Source organism: Oryctolagus cuniculus, chromosome 4, assembly GCF_051225735.1.
Source record: "Oryctolagus cuniculus isolate XC-2025 breed Fujian yellow rabbit chromosome 4, ASM5122573v1, whole genome shotgun sequence".
Classification (NCBI taxonomy): Eukaryota; Metazoa; Chordata; class Mammalia; order Lagomorpha; family Leporidae; genus Oryctolagus; species Oryctolagus cuniculus.
In genome coordinates, this window is record NC_142870.1 from 145272733 (window position 1) to 145290335 (window position 17603).

Genomic DNA, 17603 nt, shown 5'->3' on the forward strand with positions numbered 1-17603 from the left:
GGAGAGAAAGCCCAAGGGAAGTTATTTTCTTTGGGAAATTAGTACATTCAAAACACCTTTGTATACAAGGGAATTTGCAGAGATTTTAATAGGTTCCCCTAGACACAGACAGAGTATCCAGAAGGATCAGAGAAGGGGCAATGAGAAAACACCTTGAGATGAATGAAAATGTTACAAAACCAAACACGTGGAAGACCTTAAGTTTTAACCTTAGGCTGATCTCAAAACTCCATTCTAGCCTGGTTAAGCATCGAATGACAGTTTGATTACAGAGGCAGTTTTTAAGACTGGAATAACTAATTCCCTCATTTCTTTAGCTCCCGGCATTCAAGGAAATCTTGGTCAGAGCACTAGTTGATATAAGGAACAGACTTCAGTAACCATACAAAATAAGGTGTAAACTCTGTGCATTGTCTTTTTCATAGCTGTTTCCCCAAATGGACTGCTACAATATTCAGCAATGAAAACATGACAAATCCTGGAAGAGGGGGAAGATCTGCCTGCCAGAGTTACCACACCATAAAATTCAAATAGCCAGTTTTATTTATTTACTTTTTTTAATAGCCAGTTTTAAACAAAGAATATATAGTGTAAAATGAAAAAGGGAAATATGGCTATTTAAATGAATGAAACAAATTGATAGGGACAATCCCTAAGGAAGCATAGACATTGAATTTACTATACAAAAACTTTAAAACAGTGCTCTTAAATACATCTGAAGAGATGAAGGGAAACATAGATAAACAACTAAAGAAAATCAGGAAGCTAATGTATGAACAAAATAATATCAAAAAGGGAGTAGGGTAGCTGGCACTGTGGCATAGTGGGTAAAAACCACTGCCTGTGACACCAGCATCTATATTGGCACTTGTTCAAGTCCCAGCTGCTCACTTCCAATCCAGCACCCTGCTAATGTGCCTGAGAAAGCAGCAGAGCATGGTCCAGGATCTCAGGCCCCTGCACCCACGTGGGAAACCTAGAAGCAGTTCCTGGCTTCTGCCTTAGCCTGGCCCAGCCCTAGTCATTGGCAGCCATTTGGGGTGCAAAGCAGCAGATGGAAGAACTCTTTCTCTTCCCCCCTCTCTGTAATCCTGCCATTCAAGTAAATAAATGTTTTTTAAGGGGTGGGGGAGGAGGTTAAAAAGGAACAAAACAAATTGGGGAACTGAAAAGTACAATAACAAATGAAAAATTCACTATAGGAGTTTAAGAAATCTGAGGAAACAATAAAGATTAAGGAATATGAACACCACAGAAACAAACAACCCAGTAGTGACCAGACCATAAAGTACCCATGGAACAGCATCAAATGAGCCAACATTATACTGCAAGGGAATGTCAAGAGGAGAAAACAGAGGAAGTGACAGAGATGATGTCAAGAAATAATGTTTAAAAGCCTAAATTTGATGCAAGATTTGAAACTACAAAAATAAGAAATTGCTGGGGGCCATCGTATGGTGTAGTGGGTAAAGCCGCTGCCTGCAGTGCTGGCATCTCACATGGGCACCAGTTTGAGACCTGGCTGCTCCACTTCCAATCCAGCTCTCTGCTATGGCCTAGGAAGCAGTGGAAGATGGCCCAAGTCCTTGGGCCCCTGCACTCCTGTGGGAGACCTGGAGGAGGCTCCTGGCTCCTGGCTTCGGATCGGCACACTTTCAGGCATTGGTGGTGATTTGGGGAGTGAACCAGTGGATGGAAGACCTCTGTCTCCCTCTCTCCCTCTTTGCCTCTCCTCTCTCTGTATGTAACTCTGACTTTCAAATAAATAAATAAATCTTAAAAAAAATAAGAAATTGCTAACTCCAAGACCGTTTCAGAGACTGACACTGAGTCAAATTATCAGAAACACAAAAAAGCAGTAAGAAAGTGATTTGTCAGATTTCAAGGGATCCTCATCAAGATTATCATCTCATATATCAGCAGGAACCCTGGAGGCCAAAAAACAGTGGAGTGATATACTTAAAACACTAAAATAAAACTGTCAACCAATAATTCTTTATCTAGCAAACTGTCCCTCAAAAATGAAGAGTAAATTGAGAGTTAAGTGAGACATTCTCAGACTAAATGTGAAGAAATCATTAAGGCCAGAAGTACTCTACAAGAAATGCTAACAGGGTCTTTCAGGTAGAAAGGAGAGGGTACAATACTGTATCACAAAGCTACGTGAGGAAATAAAGATCTCCAATAAAAGTACCTACATGGTATTTTGCTTTTTGAATGTACTTTGTGCTTCCTACAGGATTTATAAAGACAAATGCACCCTAGATGGACTCACTGGAGAATTTGTTTTAATTTATTTGAGAGGAAGATTTAGAGAGGGAAAAACAGAGAGGTCTTCCATCCGCTGATCACTCCCCAAATGGCCACAACGCCAGTGCTGTGGTGTAGCAGGAAAAGCTGCCATTTGCAGTGCCGGCATCCTACATGGGTGCTGGTTCAAGTCCCTTGTTACTCCACTTCCAATCTAGCCTGGGAAGGCAGTGGAAGATGGCCCAACTCCTTGGGCCCCTGCACCACGAGGGAGATCCAAAGGAAGCTCCTGGCTCCTGGCTTTGAATCAGCCCAGCTCCAGCCATTGCAGCCATTTGGGGAGTGAACCAACAGAATGGAAGACCTCTCTCTGCCTCTGCCTCTCTGTAGCTCTTTGAAATAGATAAATCTTGTTTAAAAGAAAGAGAGAGAGAGAGAGGGAGGGAGGGAGGGAGGGAGATAATAACCAGAGCTGAGCCAATCCGAAGCCAGGAACCAGGAGCTGCTTCCAGATCTCCCACATAGGTGCAGGGTCCAAGCACGTGGGCCATATTCCAGTGTTTCGCAGGCCATCAGCAGAGAGCTGGGTTGGAAGAGGAGCAAGCAGGACACAAACCAGTGTCTATATGGGATGCTGGCACCACAGGCAAAGGTTGTAACCTACTATGCAACAATGCTGGCCTCTAGAGAATTCTGTAATACACTTAAGAAAGAAAGAATACCAATTTTCTACAGTATTTTCAAGAAGACAGAATACTTCCTATTTTATCCTGAGATATGCATTTTCCTAATACTAACGCTAAACAAAGAGATTATAAGGAAATAAAACTATACTACCTCTAATGAACATGTATGGAAAAAAAAGTCCTCCACAAAATTTAGCAAATCAAATTGAAGAACATATAGAAAGAATTATACACCATGATCAAGTGGGATTTATTGTGGGTGCACAAGGCTAGATCAACATTTGAAAAATAAATCTATCACATCAATAAGCTAAAGAAAGAAGAATTATTACAGCATCATAAGAGTAAATGCAGAAAAAGCATTCAACAAGGGCCAATATCCATTCAGCATACTTGAAAAAAAAAAAAAAAACTAGCAGAGGGAAATGCTCCCTACTTTATACAAAAAAACCTAACATAACATCATACTTAGTGGTGACAAACTAAAAGCTTTCCCACGAAGAACAAGGTAAGAATGTCCCCTCACCACTGCTGAATATCATAGTGGAAGTCCTGGCAAATGCAGTAAGACAAGAAAAGGAAATAAAAGATACTCAGATTAATGATGAAAAAAAAAACAAACAATCATTGTTTGCAAAAGACATAATTTCTACATGGAAAACCTGAAAGAACCACCAGAAAAACCCTGCTGGAACTATTCTATTTCTTTATCTTGGAGGCAGAGTGATAGAGAAAAAGCTCCATCTGCTGATTTACACCCCAAAATGCCTATAATGTCCAGGGCTGGGCTGAGGCTAATGCTGCAAAATCAAGCCAAGTCTCCCATATGGGTAGGAAGAGCTGACACTCAAACCAGACACTATGAAATGGAATGCAGGCAACTCAGCAGTAGTGCCAAACACCCATCCCAAATATATGCAATTTTTACTTAAGTGTAAGTCAATAAAGCTATGAGGAAAAACAACCAAATAAATGCAGAGGGATTCTACATTCATGGATAGGAAAAATCAGTAATTTCAAGATTTTTGCCAAAGTGATCTACAGATTCAAAGTAATCTCAGTCAAATCCTAGCAAGTAGGGATCAACATTGGGGCATAGCCAAGTTAAGCCACTGTTTGCAATGCCAGCATCTCAGACTGCTAGTTCAAGTGCCAGGTGCTCCAATTCTGATCCAGCATCACGCTAATGTGCCTGTAAGGCATCAGATGACAGCCCAGTTAACTTGAGTCCCTGCCATCCACTTGGGACACTATAGACAGAGATTCTGGCTCTTAGCTTTGGCCTAGGCCAGCACTGGCTGTAGAGGGCAATTAGGGAGTAAATCAGTGTATGGAAGAATTCTTTCTTGCTTGCTTACTTACTCTGCCTTAAATCTTTTAAAAATCTTAGCAAGTTATTTTATGCATATCAGCAAGATGATCCTAAAGTTTGTAGGGAAAGGCAAAAAGATCCAGAATAACCAACACAGTATCAAGGGAGGGGGTTAAAATTAGAGGACTAATAATACCTTACTTTTTTTTTTTTTTTTTTGAAGGCAGAGTCAGAGAGATCTTCCATCCACCAAATGGCCACAAAGGCCAGAGCTGGGCCAGACTGAAGCCAGGAGCCAGGGGCTTATTCTGGGTCTCCCAGGTAGGTACAGGGGCCCAAGTACATGGCCATCTTCTGCTGTTATCCTAGGCCACTAGCAGGGAGCTGGATTGGACTGAAACTGGTGGCCATATGGGATGCTTGCACTGCAGATGGTGGCCTAACCCACTACATCATACTGCCAGCCCAAACATTACCCTACTTTAAGACTTAACTATGATGCAGGATGGGGTGGGAGTGGTGTGATGCTGCATTAAGCTACCCTTTGCAATGTCAGTATCCCAAGTACTGAGTGCTGGTTGCAATTCTGGCAGCTCTGCCTATGATCCTGCTCCCCGCCAGCAAGCAGCATCCCACCTGAGAAAGTAACAAAAGATGGCCCAAGTACTCGGACTCCTTGTCACCCATGTGGGAGACCCAGATGGACTTCCAGGCTCCTGGCTTTGGTCTGGCCTACCCCCATTTCTGTCTCTTATTTGTCATTCTTTCAAATAAATTTTTAAGGGAAAAAAAATAAAAGGACACCAGAATTCCCAGCTCCCTGCCATAGCTTGCCCTAGCCCTGGCTGTTGCAGGTATTTCTTGGAGTGAACTAGCTTGCTTGCACGCTCTTCTCGCTCGCTTTCTCTCTTGCTCTCTCTCTGCCTTTCAAGTAAGTTAAATAAATAAGGATTTTTATACTTCCCACATCAGAGTACCTGAGTTCAATTCCCAGCTCTGGCTCCTGATTCCAGATTCCTGCTAATGCAGACCCTGGGAAGTCATGGTGATAGCTCAAGTTGAGTTCCTGCCACCTGCATGTGAAACTGATTAAATTCCTAGCTCCTGACTTTGGCCCCAAACTCATTCCCAGCAGCTGCAGGCCATCAGAAAGTGTACCAGTGGATGGCAGCTTTCTCTTCGTTTTTCTGCCTCTGAGATAATAAAAATGGGCAAGACTGGCCGGCGCCGCGGCTCACTAGGCTAATCCTCCGCCTAGCGGCGCCGGCACACCAGGTTCTAGTCCCGGTTGGGGCGCTGGATTCTGTCCCGGTTGCCCCCCTTCCAGGCCAGCTCTCTGCTGTGGCCAGGGAGTGCAGTGGAGGATGGCCCAGGTGCTTGGGCCCTGCACCCCATGGGAGACCAGGAAAAGCACCTGGCTCCTGGCTCCTGCCATCGGATCAGCGCGGTGCGCCGGCCGCAGCGCGCCGGCCGCAGCGGCCATTGGAGGGTGAACCAACAGCAAAGGAAGACCTTTCTCTCTGTCTCTCTCTCACTGTCCACTCTGCCTGTCAAAAAAATTAAAAAAAAAAAAAATGGGCAAGACTTGAACAGGTATCTCACCAAGAAAAGATACACATGGCAAAGAAGCATATTGAAAGAGGCTCAACATTATGTCATTTGGAGATTGCAAGCTAAAAAAAGATACCATTACACACCCATTGGAATGGCCAAAATCCAAAAAATTAACACCACCAAATGCTGGCAAGGATCTGTAGCAAAAGGATCTCTCAATTATTGCTGGTGAGAATACAAAATAGTAGAGCCATTTAGGAAGACTGGTGGTTTCATTTAAAAAAAAGTCTGCAAATTAAACTGTGGGTTAAGCTGCTGCATGAAACACAACACTGGCACCCCATATGAGTGCTAGTTCAAGTTTTGGCTGTACCACTTCTGATCCAGCTCCCTACTAATGCACTTGGGAAAGCAGCGGAAGATGGCCCAAGTACCTGGGCCCCTGCCACCCATGTGGGAGACCCTGTTTGAGTTCCAGGCTCCTGGCTTCTGCCTGGCCCAGACCTGGCCATCTGGGGAGTTAAGCACCAAATGGAAGATCTCTGTCTCATCCTCTAACTCAGACTTTCAAATAAATAAATATTTTAAGTATTTGGAAAAAATCAGCAGTTGCTAGAGATTAAGGTTTGGAAAAGGAAGAGGACTTTCAAGGCAGTGAAACTATCCTGTATGATTCTATTTATAATGGTGGATACATGACATGCATTTGTTAAACCCATAGAATTTAGAACACCAAGAACAAATCCTGTTGGAAATTATGGACTTGAAGTAATAATGATGTGTCAGTATAGGCTCCTTGGGGCCATTGTTGTGGCAAAGCAGGTAAAGCCACTGCCTCCAATGCCAGCATCCCATATGGGCATCAGTTCAAGTCCCAGCTACTCCAGTGTTACAGGATGTTGATAATGAGGCCGTGCATGTGTGGGATCAAGTGGTATATAGGAATTCTCTGTACTTTCCACTGTGAACCCAAAACTTAAAGAAAGTCTATTAAAAAAAATTACATAGCATGACCAAGAGGGATTAATCTCAGAAATGCAAATATGTCTCAAACATAATATAATCAATATAATACATCCCATTAATAGAAGGACAAAAACTACATGACCATCTCAGTTGATGCAGAAGTTGCATTTCATGACATCCTTTCATGACAAAAACTCTCAGAAAAGTAGGAACAGAAGGAAAGTTCCTCAATATTATGAAGTACATTCATGAAAAAGTCACAGCTAGCATCATACTTAATGATGAAAGACTGAAAACCTCCCCCTCATTAAAACAAGACTGCCCAGGGATTGACACTGCGGTTCAGCAGTTAAACCACCACATGCAACTCCAGCATCCCATATGGATGTTGATTCAAGCCTCAGCTGCTCCACTTCAATCTAACTCCCTGCTATTGTGGTGGGAAAACAACGAAAAATGATCCAAGTTGTTGGGCCCCTCCACCTATGTGGGAGACCTGGATGAAGCTCCTAGCTCCTGGCTGTGGCCTGACTCCGTCCTGGCAGATACAGCCATTTGGGGAGTGAACCAGAAGATGGAAGATCTCTCTGCCTCTCTCTATAACTCTGCCTTTCAAATAAATAAGACACTTTTATCATTGCTATTAAACACCAGAGACTAGTCCCTCACCTGTTCTGAGTCCTCAAGGGATTGCTCTGATGTCTGCAGTGTTCCAGCAAACCTATATTTACAGGAGAAGCTTCCATAATGTAGAGCTGTTTCTACAGGCAATGTGCGTGAAGAGGAAGAAAGAAAATTGTATTTGCAGTAAACATGATCCTAGGGGCAGGCATTTAGTCAGCAACTAAGATGCTGCTTGGGAAACCTGCTTCCCATATCAGAGTCCCTGGGGTGAACTGCCAGCTCTACTTCCAATCCAGCTTCCTGCTAATGAATACCCTGGGAAGACAACAGATGATGGCTTAAATACTTGGGTCTAGGGGCCAGCACTGTGGCGCAGCAGGTTAAAGCCCTGGCCTGAAGCGTGGGCATTCCATATGGGCGCCAGTTCTAGCCCAGGCTGCTCCTCTTCTGATTCAGCTCTCTGTTATGGCTTGGGAAAGCAGTAGAAGATGGCCCAAGTCCTTGGGCCCCCGCACCCGCATGGGAGACCCGGAAGAAGCTCCTGGCTCCTGGCTTTGGATCAGCACAGCTCCAGCTATTGCAGCCATCTGGGGAGTGAACCAGTGGATGGAAGACCTTTCTGTCTGTCTCTGCCTCTCTCTGTAACACTGTCTTTCAAATAAATAAATCTTGAAAAAAAAAAACAAAAAACTGACTTGGGTCTAAGCTACCCAACTTGGGAGACCCAGAATGAGTTCAGGACCCTGACTGTTGTGGGCATTTGCAGAGTGAACCAGTGGATGGAACATCAATCAATATATTTCTCTCTCAAATAAATAAAGAAAAAATGCTCCTATACAGTAATGTATTGTGCAGTGTTCTGGCCAACACCAGCCTGCAGTGGTCCTGTAAGATTATATCATCTAGTGGCATCATAGCTATTTGTATAAGAACACTCTATATTTCCATGGTGACAGAATCACCTAACGAGGCATGATTTTAGGACATATCCTGTCATTAAGCAATGTGTGACTATATGTAGAAAATTCCAGGTAGTCTACAACAAAGCACAAAGTTACACATTATCAGGTCAACAAAAATCACTTGTGTGGTTGTGTTTCTGTACACCACCAATGAACAATCAGAAAAGGAAATTAAGAAAGTTTCATTTACAGTAGCATCTAAAAGAATAAAATGCTTAGGAATAAATTTAACCAAAGAGGTGAAAGACTTGTACACTGAAAACTACAAAACACTGCTAGAAGAAATACTTGCATAAGGTGACCAAAATAAATGGAAAGAATCCTGTGTTCATAGATGCAATCTTAAAGTGTCAACACAAGTTGAATATCCCTTATCTAAAATGCTTAGAACCAGAAGTGCTTGGAGTTTCTGATTCTAGAGTATTTGCATATGCATAAAAAGATACCTTGGGGACAGGACTCACCCATTCCAAATCCCCACACAGATGACGTCACCTGGTCATGACTCAAGTCTAGCCATAATACCCAAAAGCTATGGGTTATGACAAGATCCCATTATCTTCTCACATACTTTTTTCAAAAAGATTTATTTATTTATTTGAAAGAGTTACACAGAGAGGAGAAGCAGAGAGAGAGAAAGGTCTTCCATGGGCTGGTTCGTTCCCCAATTGGCAGCAATGGCCGGAGCTGCACTGATCCGAAGCCAGGAGCTTCCTCCGGGTCTCCCTGGCAGGTGCAAGGGCCCACACACTTGGGCCATCTTCTACTGCTTTCCCAGGCCATAGAAGAGAGGTGGATCAGAAGTGGAGCAGCCGGGACTCGAACCGGTGCCCATATGGGATGCTGGCACTGCAGGCAGTGGCTTTACCTGCTACACCACAACCCCAGCCCCTCATATACTTTTGTATATGGCACTGTTGAAGGAACCAGAGATAGAACTGTGGATAAGATACCCACATTCCTGCTCTCATGGAGCTCTTAGTTTGGTAGATGAGTCATATATTTAGGGGACAAATTTTTTACTAAAAAAGTAAAGACCTGGGGTGGGTCATCAACCAGTTAAGTCACCAATTAAGACATATACATCCTGGGGCCAGCACTGTGGCACAGCAGGTTAATGCCCTGGCCTGAAGCACCGGCATCCCATATGGGCACTGGTTCGAGTCCCAGCTGCTCCTTTTCCAATCCAGCTCTCTTCCAATCCAGCTCTCTGCTATGGCCTGGGAAAGCAGTACAAGATGGCCCAAGTCATTGGGCCCCTGCACCTGCGTGGGAGACCCGGAAGAAGCTCCTGGCTCCTGGCTTCAGATTAGAGTGCAGCTCCGGCTGTAGTGGCCAGTTGAGGAATAAACCAGTGGATGGAAGACCTCTCTGACTCCCCTCTCTGTGTAACTTTCAAATAAATAAATAAATCTTAAAAAAAAAAAAAAAAGACATATACATCCTTGGGTTTGATACCCAGCTCTGGTTTCTAACTCCAGCTTCTTGTTAGAAAGGACTCTTAAGAGGTAGCAGTGATGGTTAAAGTCACTGAGTTCCAGCCACTCACCCACAAGGGAGACCTGGATTGAATTCCTGGCTCCCAGCTTCAGCCCAGTCCAGTTCCTGCCATTGTGGGAATTTAGGAACTACTGAACCAGCAGATGGGACTTCCTTCTCTTTCTCAAATGAATATATATTTTTTTATTTAAAGCAAAGGTAAAGACTTTATGTGCCCTTAAAAGGGGGGAGTACGAAAGGAGCATTTTGGGAGACTGGCATTAAGGCATAGCAGGTGAAGCTACCACCTGCATCATCCCATATAGGGTTGGTTCAAGTCCCAGCTGCTCCACTTCTGATCCAGCTTCCTGTTAATGTGCCTGGCAAGGCAGTGAAAGATGGCTCAGGTCCTTGGGCCTCTGCCACCCATATGTGAGACCCAGAAGAAGCTCCTGGCTCCTAACATCAGCCTGGCCCAGCCCCAGCTGTTGTGGATATTTGGGGAGTGAACTAGCAGGTAGAAGATCTCTCTCTTTTTCCTTCCCTCTCTCTCTCTGCCTTTCAAATAAATAAATAAATCGTAAAGGGGGGGGCATTTTGTGATATTAACATTAAGAGAAAAGGTTGCTTTTACATGTGAGTTTTTTCCTCTGCTCATGGAAGACTATGTCTGAGGAAAAGGCAGAAAGCAAACAGGAATCCCGGGGCCCAGGCAGCTTTGGCTGCTAACCCCTAACTAGGTTTATGAGAACTTCTCCATCTTACCTGAGGCCACCTTAGGTTGGTTGCCAACAATCCCAACAGTCCTCCCATTCATTCTTGCAAAACCAACAATGATGTTCTTGGCATAATGTGGCATGATCTCAAAAAATTCTCGTTCATCAACAACCTGCAGGAACAAATTTACTCCTGAATTCAAAACAACTAAGTGCAAGACAACTATATTATAAAATTACAGACATTTATACCACAGAATTACAGAACTGGATAGTTCCCATTTCTACCACAGGTTCCCCAAGAAAACAAGGCAATAGCAGTTACTCCCTCCTGGAGGGCAATGTTGGGGAACATCCTCTCACATGCTGCTTGGAGGGGATAAACCAGTGCAGCTTGTTTTAAAGGTTTTATTTGAATTTTTTTACTTTTTAAGATCTTTTTAGTATGAAGTTAAAGCTTACATAGCCGGCGCTGTGGCTCACTAGGCTAATCCTCCACCTTGCGGCGCCGGCACACCGGGTTCTAGCCCCGGTCGGGGCGCCGGATTCTGTCCCGGTTGCCCCTCTTCCAGGCCAGCTCTGCTGTGGCCAGGGAAGTGCAGTGGAGGATGGCCCAAGTCCTTGGGCCCTGCACCCCATGGGAGACCAGGATAAGTACCTGGCTCCTGCCATCGGATCAGCGTGGTGCGCCAGCTGCAGCGCGCTGGCCATGGCGGCCATTGGAGGGTGAACCAATGGCAAAGGAAGACCTTTCTCTCTGTCTCTTTCTCTCACTGTCCACTCTGCCTGCCAAAAAAAAAAAAAAAAAAAGCTTACATAAAAATTTCAAGAACACCAAAACTATTTATTTACCTTTCACCCAGATTCACTTAACATTTTATTACATAAGCTTTATTGTTCTCTTTTATATGCATCTATGCAAACATGCACACACGTACATATTTGTTATTTTATATATAGTATATATTATGTTATAAATATAAATATATATATTTCTTATTCTGAACCATTTGAGAGTAAGTTACACACACAATGCCTCTTCACCTCACAGGCCCTCATTGTCTTTCTCTAAAGAACAAAGACATTCTCTTATATAATTACAGTGATATAAAAGTCAGGAATTGTTAACACAGTACTATCTTAAACTATGTAATCTCATTCAAATTTTGCCACTTGTTTTAATAACATCCTTTGTAACAAAAAAGCAACAAAAATCTGGTTCAGAATTGGATCTTGGATAAGCTGGCACCTTCGGTGGTCATGTCTCCAAGTTTCTTTTTTTCTTGCTGGTTCTTTTTCTTTTTTAAAGATTTATTTATTTATTTGAAGGGTAGAGTCACAGACAGATAGAGAGAGGTCTTCCATCTGCTGGTTCACTCCCTAAATGGCCGCAATGGCCGGAGCTGGACTGATCCAAAGCCAGGAGCCTCTTTCGGGTCTCCCAAGTGGGTGTAGGGGCCCAAGCACTTTTTTGGGCCATCTTCTATTACTTTCCTATGTCATAGCAGAGAGCTGGATCGGAAGAGGAGCAGCTGGGATTCTAACTGGCACCCATCTGAGATGCTGGTGCCACAGGAAGAGAGAGCCCAATGTACCACGGCGCCAGCCCTCCTGCTGGGTCTTCATCTTGTACGGCCATAACATTTCTTAAGACAACAGACTGGCTGCTTTGTAAAAGGTGCCTTCTATCTGGGTTGCTTTTGGCAGGAATACTGCACAAGTTCTCTCCAAGAATCACATCAAGTAGCCAATGATATCCGTCTGTCCACCAATGGATTTGGTGACATCTGTCAGGTTTCTCTTCTGCAAAGTTATTTTTTTTTTCAGTGTAACTGGCAGGTATTTGGGGGGAAATACTTTGATACCATGTAGATGTTCTGTTCTTCCTGAACAGTTATTTCATCAGAAATCCAGTTCTTCATGCACTAGATTTAAGATCTACTGATGGGAGCTGGCACTGTGGCAAAGCAGGTAAAGCCACTGCCTGTGATGCTGGCATCCCATGAGTCACTGGTTCAAGTTCTGGCTGCTTCACTTCCAATCCAGCTCCTTGCCAATGTGCCTGGGAAAAAAGTGGAAGATAGCCCAAGGGCTTGGGCCCCTTTACCCATGTGGGAGAACTGAAGAAGCTCCTGGCTCTGGCTTCAGATCAGCCTAGCTCCAGACATTGTGGCCATTGGGGGGGGGGGGGGTAGTGAACAAGTGGATGGAAGATCAATTTCTCTTTCTCTGTTTTTTTTCTCTCTCTCCTTGTAAATCTGCCTTTCAAATAAAAAAAAAATTTTTTTTTAAAAAGACCCACTGACTTGAGCACCCCCTTGGCTTGCATCCTCTGGTCTGCTTTAACAAAAACCAGGAGGAAAAGAAAACTAGGCATCAGAAGCAATGGGTGGCAGGCCTGTTAATGGCTGCTCTGTACAGTGATCTGCCCTCAAGGAGACCCAACAGGCCAGTCCACTGCAGTGGCTTTCAATGTGGTAAGCCTGGGCTTCAGCAGAAGTCAGCTTGTGAAAAGCCCTGGCAGCTCTGCCAAGAGTTGGATCACTGGAAATGGACCTGCCCTGGAGTCAAAGGACGTCCAGGTCAGAGCCACAGATCTTATTGGCTCTAAGCTGAAAAGCCCTTCACTCGGCCCAGCTTTCAAAGTGACCACTGCAACTGAGGAAATGGCCAAGCAGGGTCAGTAACATTGCAGGCAGAGCTGTATATTTCCTGTTGGAGTTGCCACTTGCCTTTACCTGGCCAGCTCTCCTCCCAGGCCAGCTAGGTAATGGAAGTCAACAAGGTGCCTTCCCCAAGGAGGTTCACACCTCCTGTAGGATGTACCCTATGAAGAGATAGATACGTCTGGGCCTCAGAATTTACAAAGGCTTTAAAGCCCACCTGATTATTATCAAGCCCCTTCTGTCAGGTTCTATTTGCCTCTCAATCAGAAAACTTATTTGTAGCTTAGACAACACCTTTCTTAGCTCCTGTAATAACAACTCTGTCCTCTGTATCTAGCCCACTTGAGCCTCATTCCTTTGTAACCATAGCCTCTACTCTACCACCAACGGCTCTACTCCCAACCTGTGTGTACTGATGGTCCTCTTCCCCACTTAATGTTGTATGATTGTTCAGAATTTCTCTACAGACAAACCCCACTACCTGCAAAAGTTAGTGGCCTTTATCCCAGTCTTGGCTGGAATCAGCTTTAAGCTACATCCATCAAACTGTCCCCACAAGGGTCCAGAGACCCCCTCCATTTCCTCTCTATAAAATCCTCTTATTACCTGGTTAATGCTACTCTTAGGATCATTGGTTACTATTCTCACCCTGTCTTCTATACTACAGTGCCTAAGTGTTTACAGCAGGTGATAATGGAACATACGAAGGCCTTCAGCAACCAGGCAGTCAACCAAATGCTGCTACAGGGATATACTCGGCTCCCCACCCAGGAGACAGCGGCCTGAGACATCGCCCCATGCCAGCAGGAAGTAGCTCTAAAGACAGATCATCGTCCCTCTACCCCTCTTGGACTTTTGGGACTAATATAATCCCATATAACCCCTGCTTTATAAAAAACAAAAGGGGGGAATGTTAGGAAACTGGCGCAGTTGTAGCCAGGTGGCCACATGGCCCAGCTACCTGAGCCAGGCTCCACCCCCATCCTAATGGGATTCGCTGCTCCTGCTTCCCTGCCCGCCCTCAGGCAAAGTTTTAAAAGGGCCTGCTCTCTTGGCCCTTCTTTCCTGCTCTCTCTCGGTTCCTCTCTCTAGCCTCCTCCTCTGGTCTCTTGGCTCTTGGTTCTTCTCTCTTGGCTCTGCTCTCCTCTCTCCTCTCCTCTGCTCTATCTTCTCTCCTTGCTAGCTCCTCTCCTCTCTGTCTCTCTTACAGTCTCCCTTTCTTTTTCCTTCGCCGCCCCTTCACTCCGGTCTGTAGGGTATTCCCCAATAAACCCTTTCCCTTAAAAAAAAGACCCACTGATGATTTCTGCCTGACTCATTACTGGCATGATAGTTGACAAATGACAATTTTTCTAGTTCCAGCATTTCTTCTCCATTCATTAGGATTTTGCTGTAAGAAAGATCATTGCCTTTCCCATTTATTTATATCACTTTGAACTCACTGGACTCTTGTTCATTCTGTAGGGGCTATATATATATATATATATATATTCTAAGGATTTATTTATTTGAAAGGCAGAGAGTACCAATGCCATCTTACTAGTCAAAGTGATCAGTTTAAGTTCATAATTGATCATAATGATAGGACTAAGTGTCAAAGGGATCACATAAACAAGACTAGTGTCTGCTAATAATAACTTATAGAATTAAAAAGGAGAGAATGATCAAACATGGGAAGTGGGATACACAGAAGACTCATAGAATGGCAGATGTCCTAAACAGCACTCTGGCCTCAGAATCAGACCTTAAGGCATTCAGATCTGGCTAAAAAGCCCATGAGAGTTTCTCAGGCATGGAAAGCCAAGACACTGTGGCAAGAAATGACCTAAATGAAAGATCTCTGTGAGTGAAATTCCAGCGGAAAGAATGGGCCATCAAAGAAGGAGGTACTTTTCTCTGAAGGAAGGAGAGAACTTCCACTTTGATTATGGCCTTGTCTAAATAAGGTCAGAGTTTGTGAACTGAAGAGGCTCCCATAGCCTTGGCAGCTCATGACAAGAGCCTCGGGTGATTACAGACATCATAAGTAAGAGTGTCAATTGTTAAATCAACAACGGGAGTCACTGTGCACCTACTCCCCATGCAGGATCTTCGTCCTTAATGTGTTGTACTATGTCAATTAGCGGTAAAATTACTACTCAAACAGTACCCTATAATTTGTGTATCTGTGTGGGTGCAGTCTGTTGAAATCTTTACTTAGAATATACTAAGTTGATCTTCTGTATATAAAGATAATTGAAAATGAATCTTGATGAAGAATGGGATGGGAGAGGGAGTGGGAGATGGGATGGTTGCAGATGGGAGGGAGGTTATGGGGGGAAAGCTGCTGAAATTCAAGTTGTACTTTGGAAATTTATACTTATTAGATAAAAGTTTTAAAAAAAGACAAAAAAAAAAAAAAAAAAAAAGGAAAGGCAGGGAGACAGACTAGAGAGACCTTCCAACCCACTGGTTTACTTCCTAATGGCCATAATGTGTGAAGACTGATCCAGGCCAAAGCCAGGAGCTTCTTCCATGTCTCCCACATGAGTGCAGGGGCCTAAGCCCTTGGGCCATCTTCTGCTGCTTTCCCAGGCCATAGCAGGGAGCTGGATTGGAAGCAGAGGAGCACTCCAGTATGGGATGCTGGTGTCATAGGCAGTAGCTTAACACAGTGAACCATGTCAACTCCAAAATAAATAATTTTAGCAGAAAAGTTTATATAAGAACATAAAGGTGCAAAAATCAGAGTGTACTGTAAAAGGAAACGTAAGTAAGGAACAGCTATGTCTCATATATTAAAGAGTTGTTTAGGATAGTTAGTGTGGCACTGGCACATAAATAGACCAGTGGAATAGAACAGAAAAGGCAGAAATAGACTCAAGTACACATAGAGTTTTGGTTTATGATAAAGGTTATCTCAGACCCCAAGGGCAAGGACTGGCTTTTTAATATATTAATAGCTATTTCAGAAAATATAAAATTAGCTACATACATCCTATACAAAAATAAACTATAAATGGGTCAGAGAGCTAAATATACTCAATGAATTCATACAAGCACTAAAAGAAAGCAGTGGTAAATTCTTTTAATTTTAAGGAACAGTAAAAAAATACTTTTGATGGGGCTAACACCATGGCATAGTGGGTAAAACCAACATCAGAGATGCTGACATCCCATGGGGGAGTTGGTTCAAGTCCCGGCTGCTCCATTTCAGACCCAGCTCCCTGCTAATGCCTCTGGGAGAGTGGTGGAAGATGACTCAATGCTTGGGCCCTGTGCCCATGTGGGAGACCAGGAAGAGGCTCCTGGCTCCTGGCTCTGACCTGTCCCAGCCCCAGCCATTGCAGCCATTGCAGCCATTTGGGGACTGAACCAGCACTCTGTCTCTCCTCTATCTGTGATGCTCTGCATTTCAAAGAAATAACAATAAAATCTTTTTTAAAAGTTTAAACATGCTTTTGAACTCTGACTCAAAATATAGTGTCATTAAAAGATTGGTAAAGCTGGGGCAGGCGCCATGGCGCAGTAGGCTAATCCTCCACCTGTGGCTCCGGCATCCCATGTGGGCACCAGTTTGGGACCCAGCTGCTCCACATCTGCTCCAGCTCTCTGTTATGGCCTGGAAAGCAGTAGAGGATGGCCCAAGTCCTTGGGCTCCTGCACCCATGTGGGAAACCCAGAGGAAGCTCCTGGCTCCTGGCTTCAGATCAGCGTAGCTCTGGGCATTGCGGCCAACTGGGGAGTGAGCCATTGGATGGAAGACCTCTCTCTCTCTCTCTCTCTCTCTCTCTCTGTCTCCTCTCTCTGTGTAACTCTTTCAAATAAATAAATCTTTAAAAATAAATAAATAAATGGAGTTGAGTATGGAAGGAAAGATGTTCAATTTCATTCATAATTCTAGAAATACAAATTGAGTTATCACTTCTCATGTCAGATTGGCCCACAATAAAAAGTTTAAAAACATGTTCCACTGGCAAGTCTGGGGAAGCAGATGTTCTCACACATTGCTAGTCTGGGAATCTGGTACTGTCTACACTTAGATAAATAAATATGTATACTTTGACCCAGCAGCTCTATTTTCAGGAATTTGACCTGCAGATATACCTCCCACCATACAAAATTACAGTTGTGTGAAGTTACTGCCATTACACTGCCATTTGTAACTGCAAAATATGCTAAATAACCTCAGTATAAATTTCAAAATACGAGACTGGTTAAATAAACACTGGTATACACATAATACAGTACTCTGCAGAAGTGAAAAAGAATGAGAAAGACCTCCATGAACTGATTCTGAAGTTACTCTAGGATATAAAGCAAAAAAAAAAAAAAAAAAAAAAACAGTGTGAAAGAATGTCTACATATGTTGGCTAAAAGAGAAAACTCAAAGCTACAAAGGCAAACAC

General features: G+C 43.7%; 1 protein-coding gene across 3 annotated transcripts in view; it reads right to left on the reverse strand.

The window, feature by feature from the left end:
* PCCB (propionyl-CoA carboxylase subunit beta) overlaps positions 1 to 17603 on the reverse strand; it is a 74375-nt gene that overhangs the window by 6568 nt on the left and 50204 nt on the right. For all 3 annotated transcript variants that reach the window (XR_016233291.1, XM_051859007.3, XM_051859006.3), the window contains one exon: positions 10599 to 10722. Coding sequence is in view for 2 of the 3 variants with exons in the window: in XM_051859007.3 (XP_051714967.1) it covers positions 10599 to 10722 (124 nt within the window). In the remaining variant the exon portion in view is untranslated. The remainder of the gene's footprint in view (positions 1 to 10598; positions 10723 to 17603) is intronic.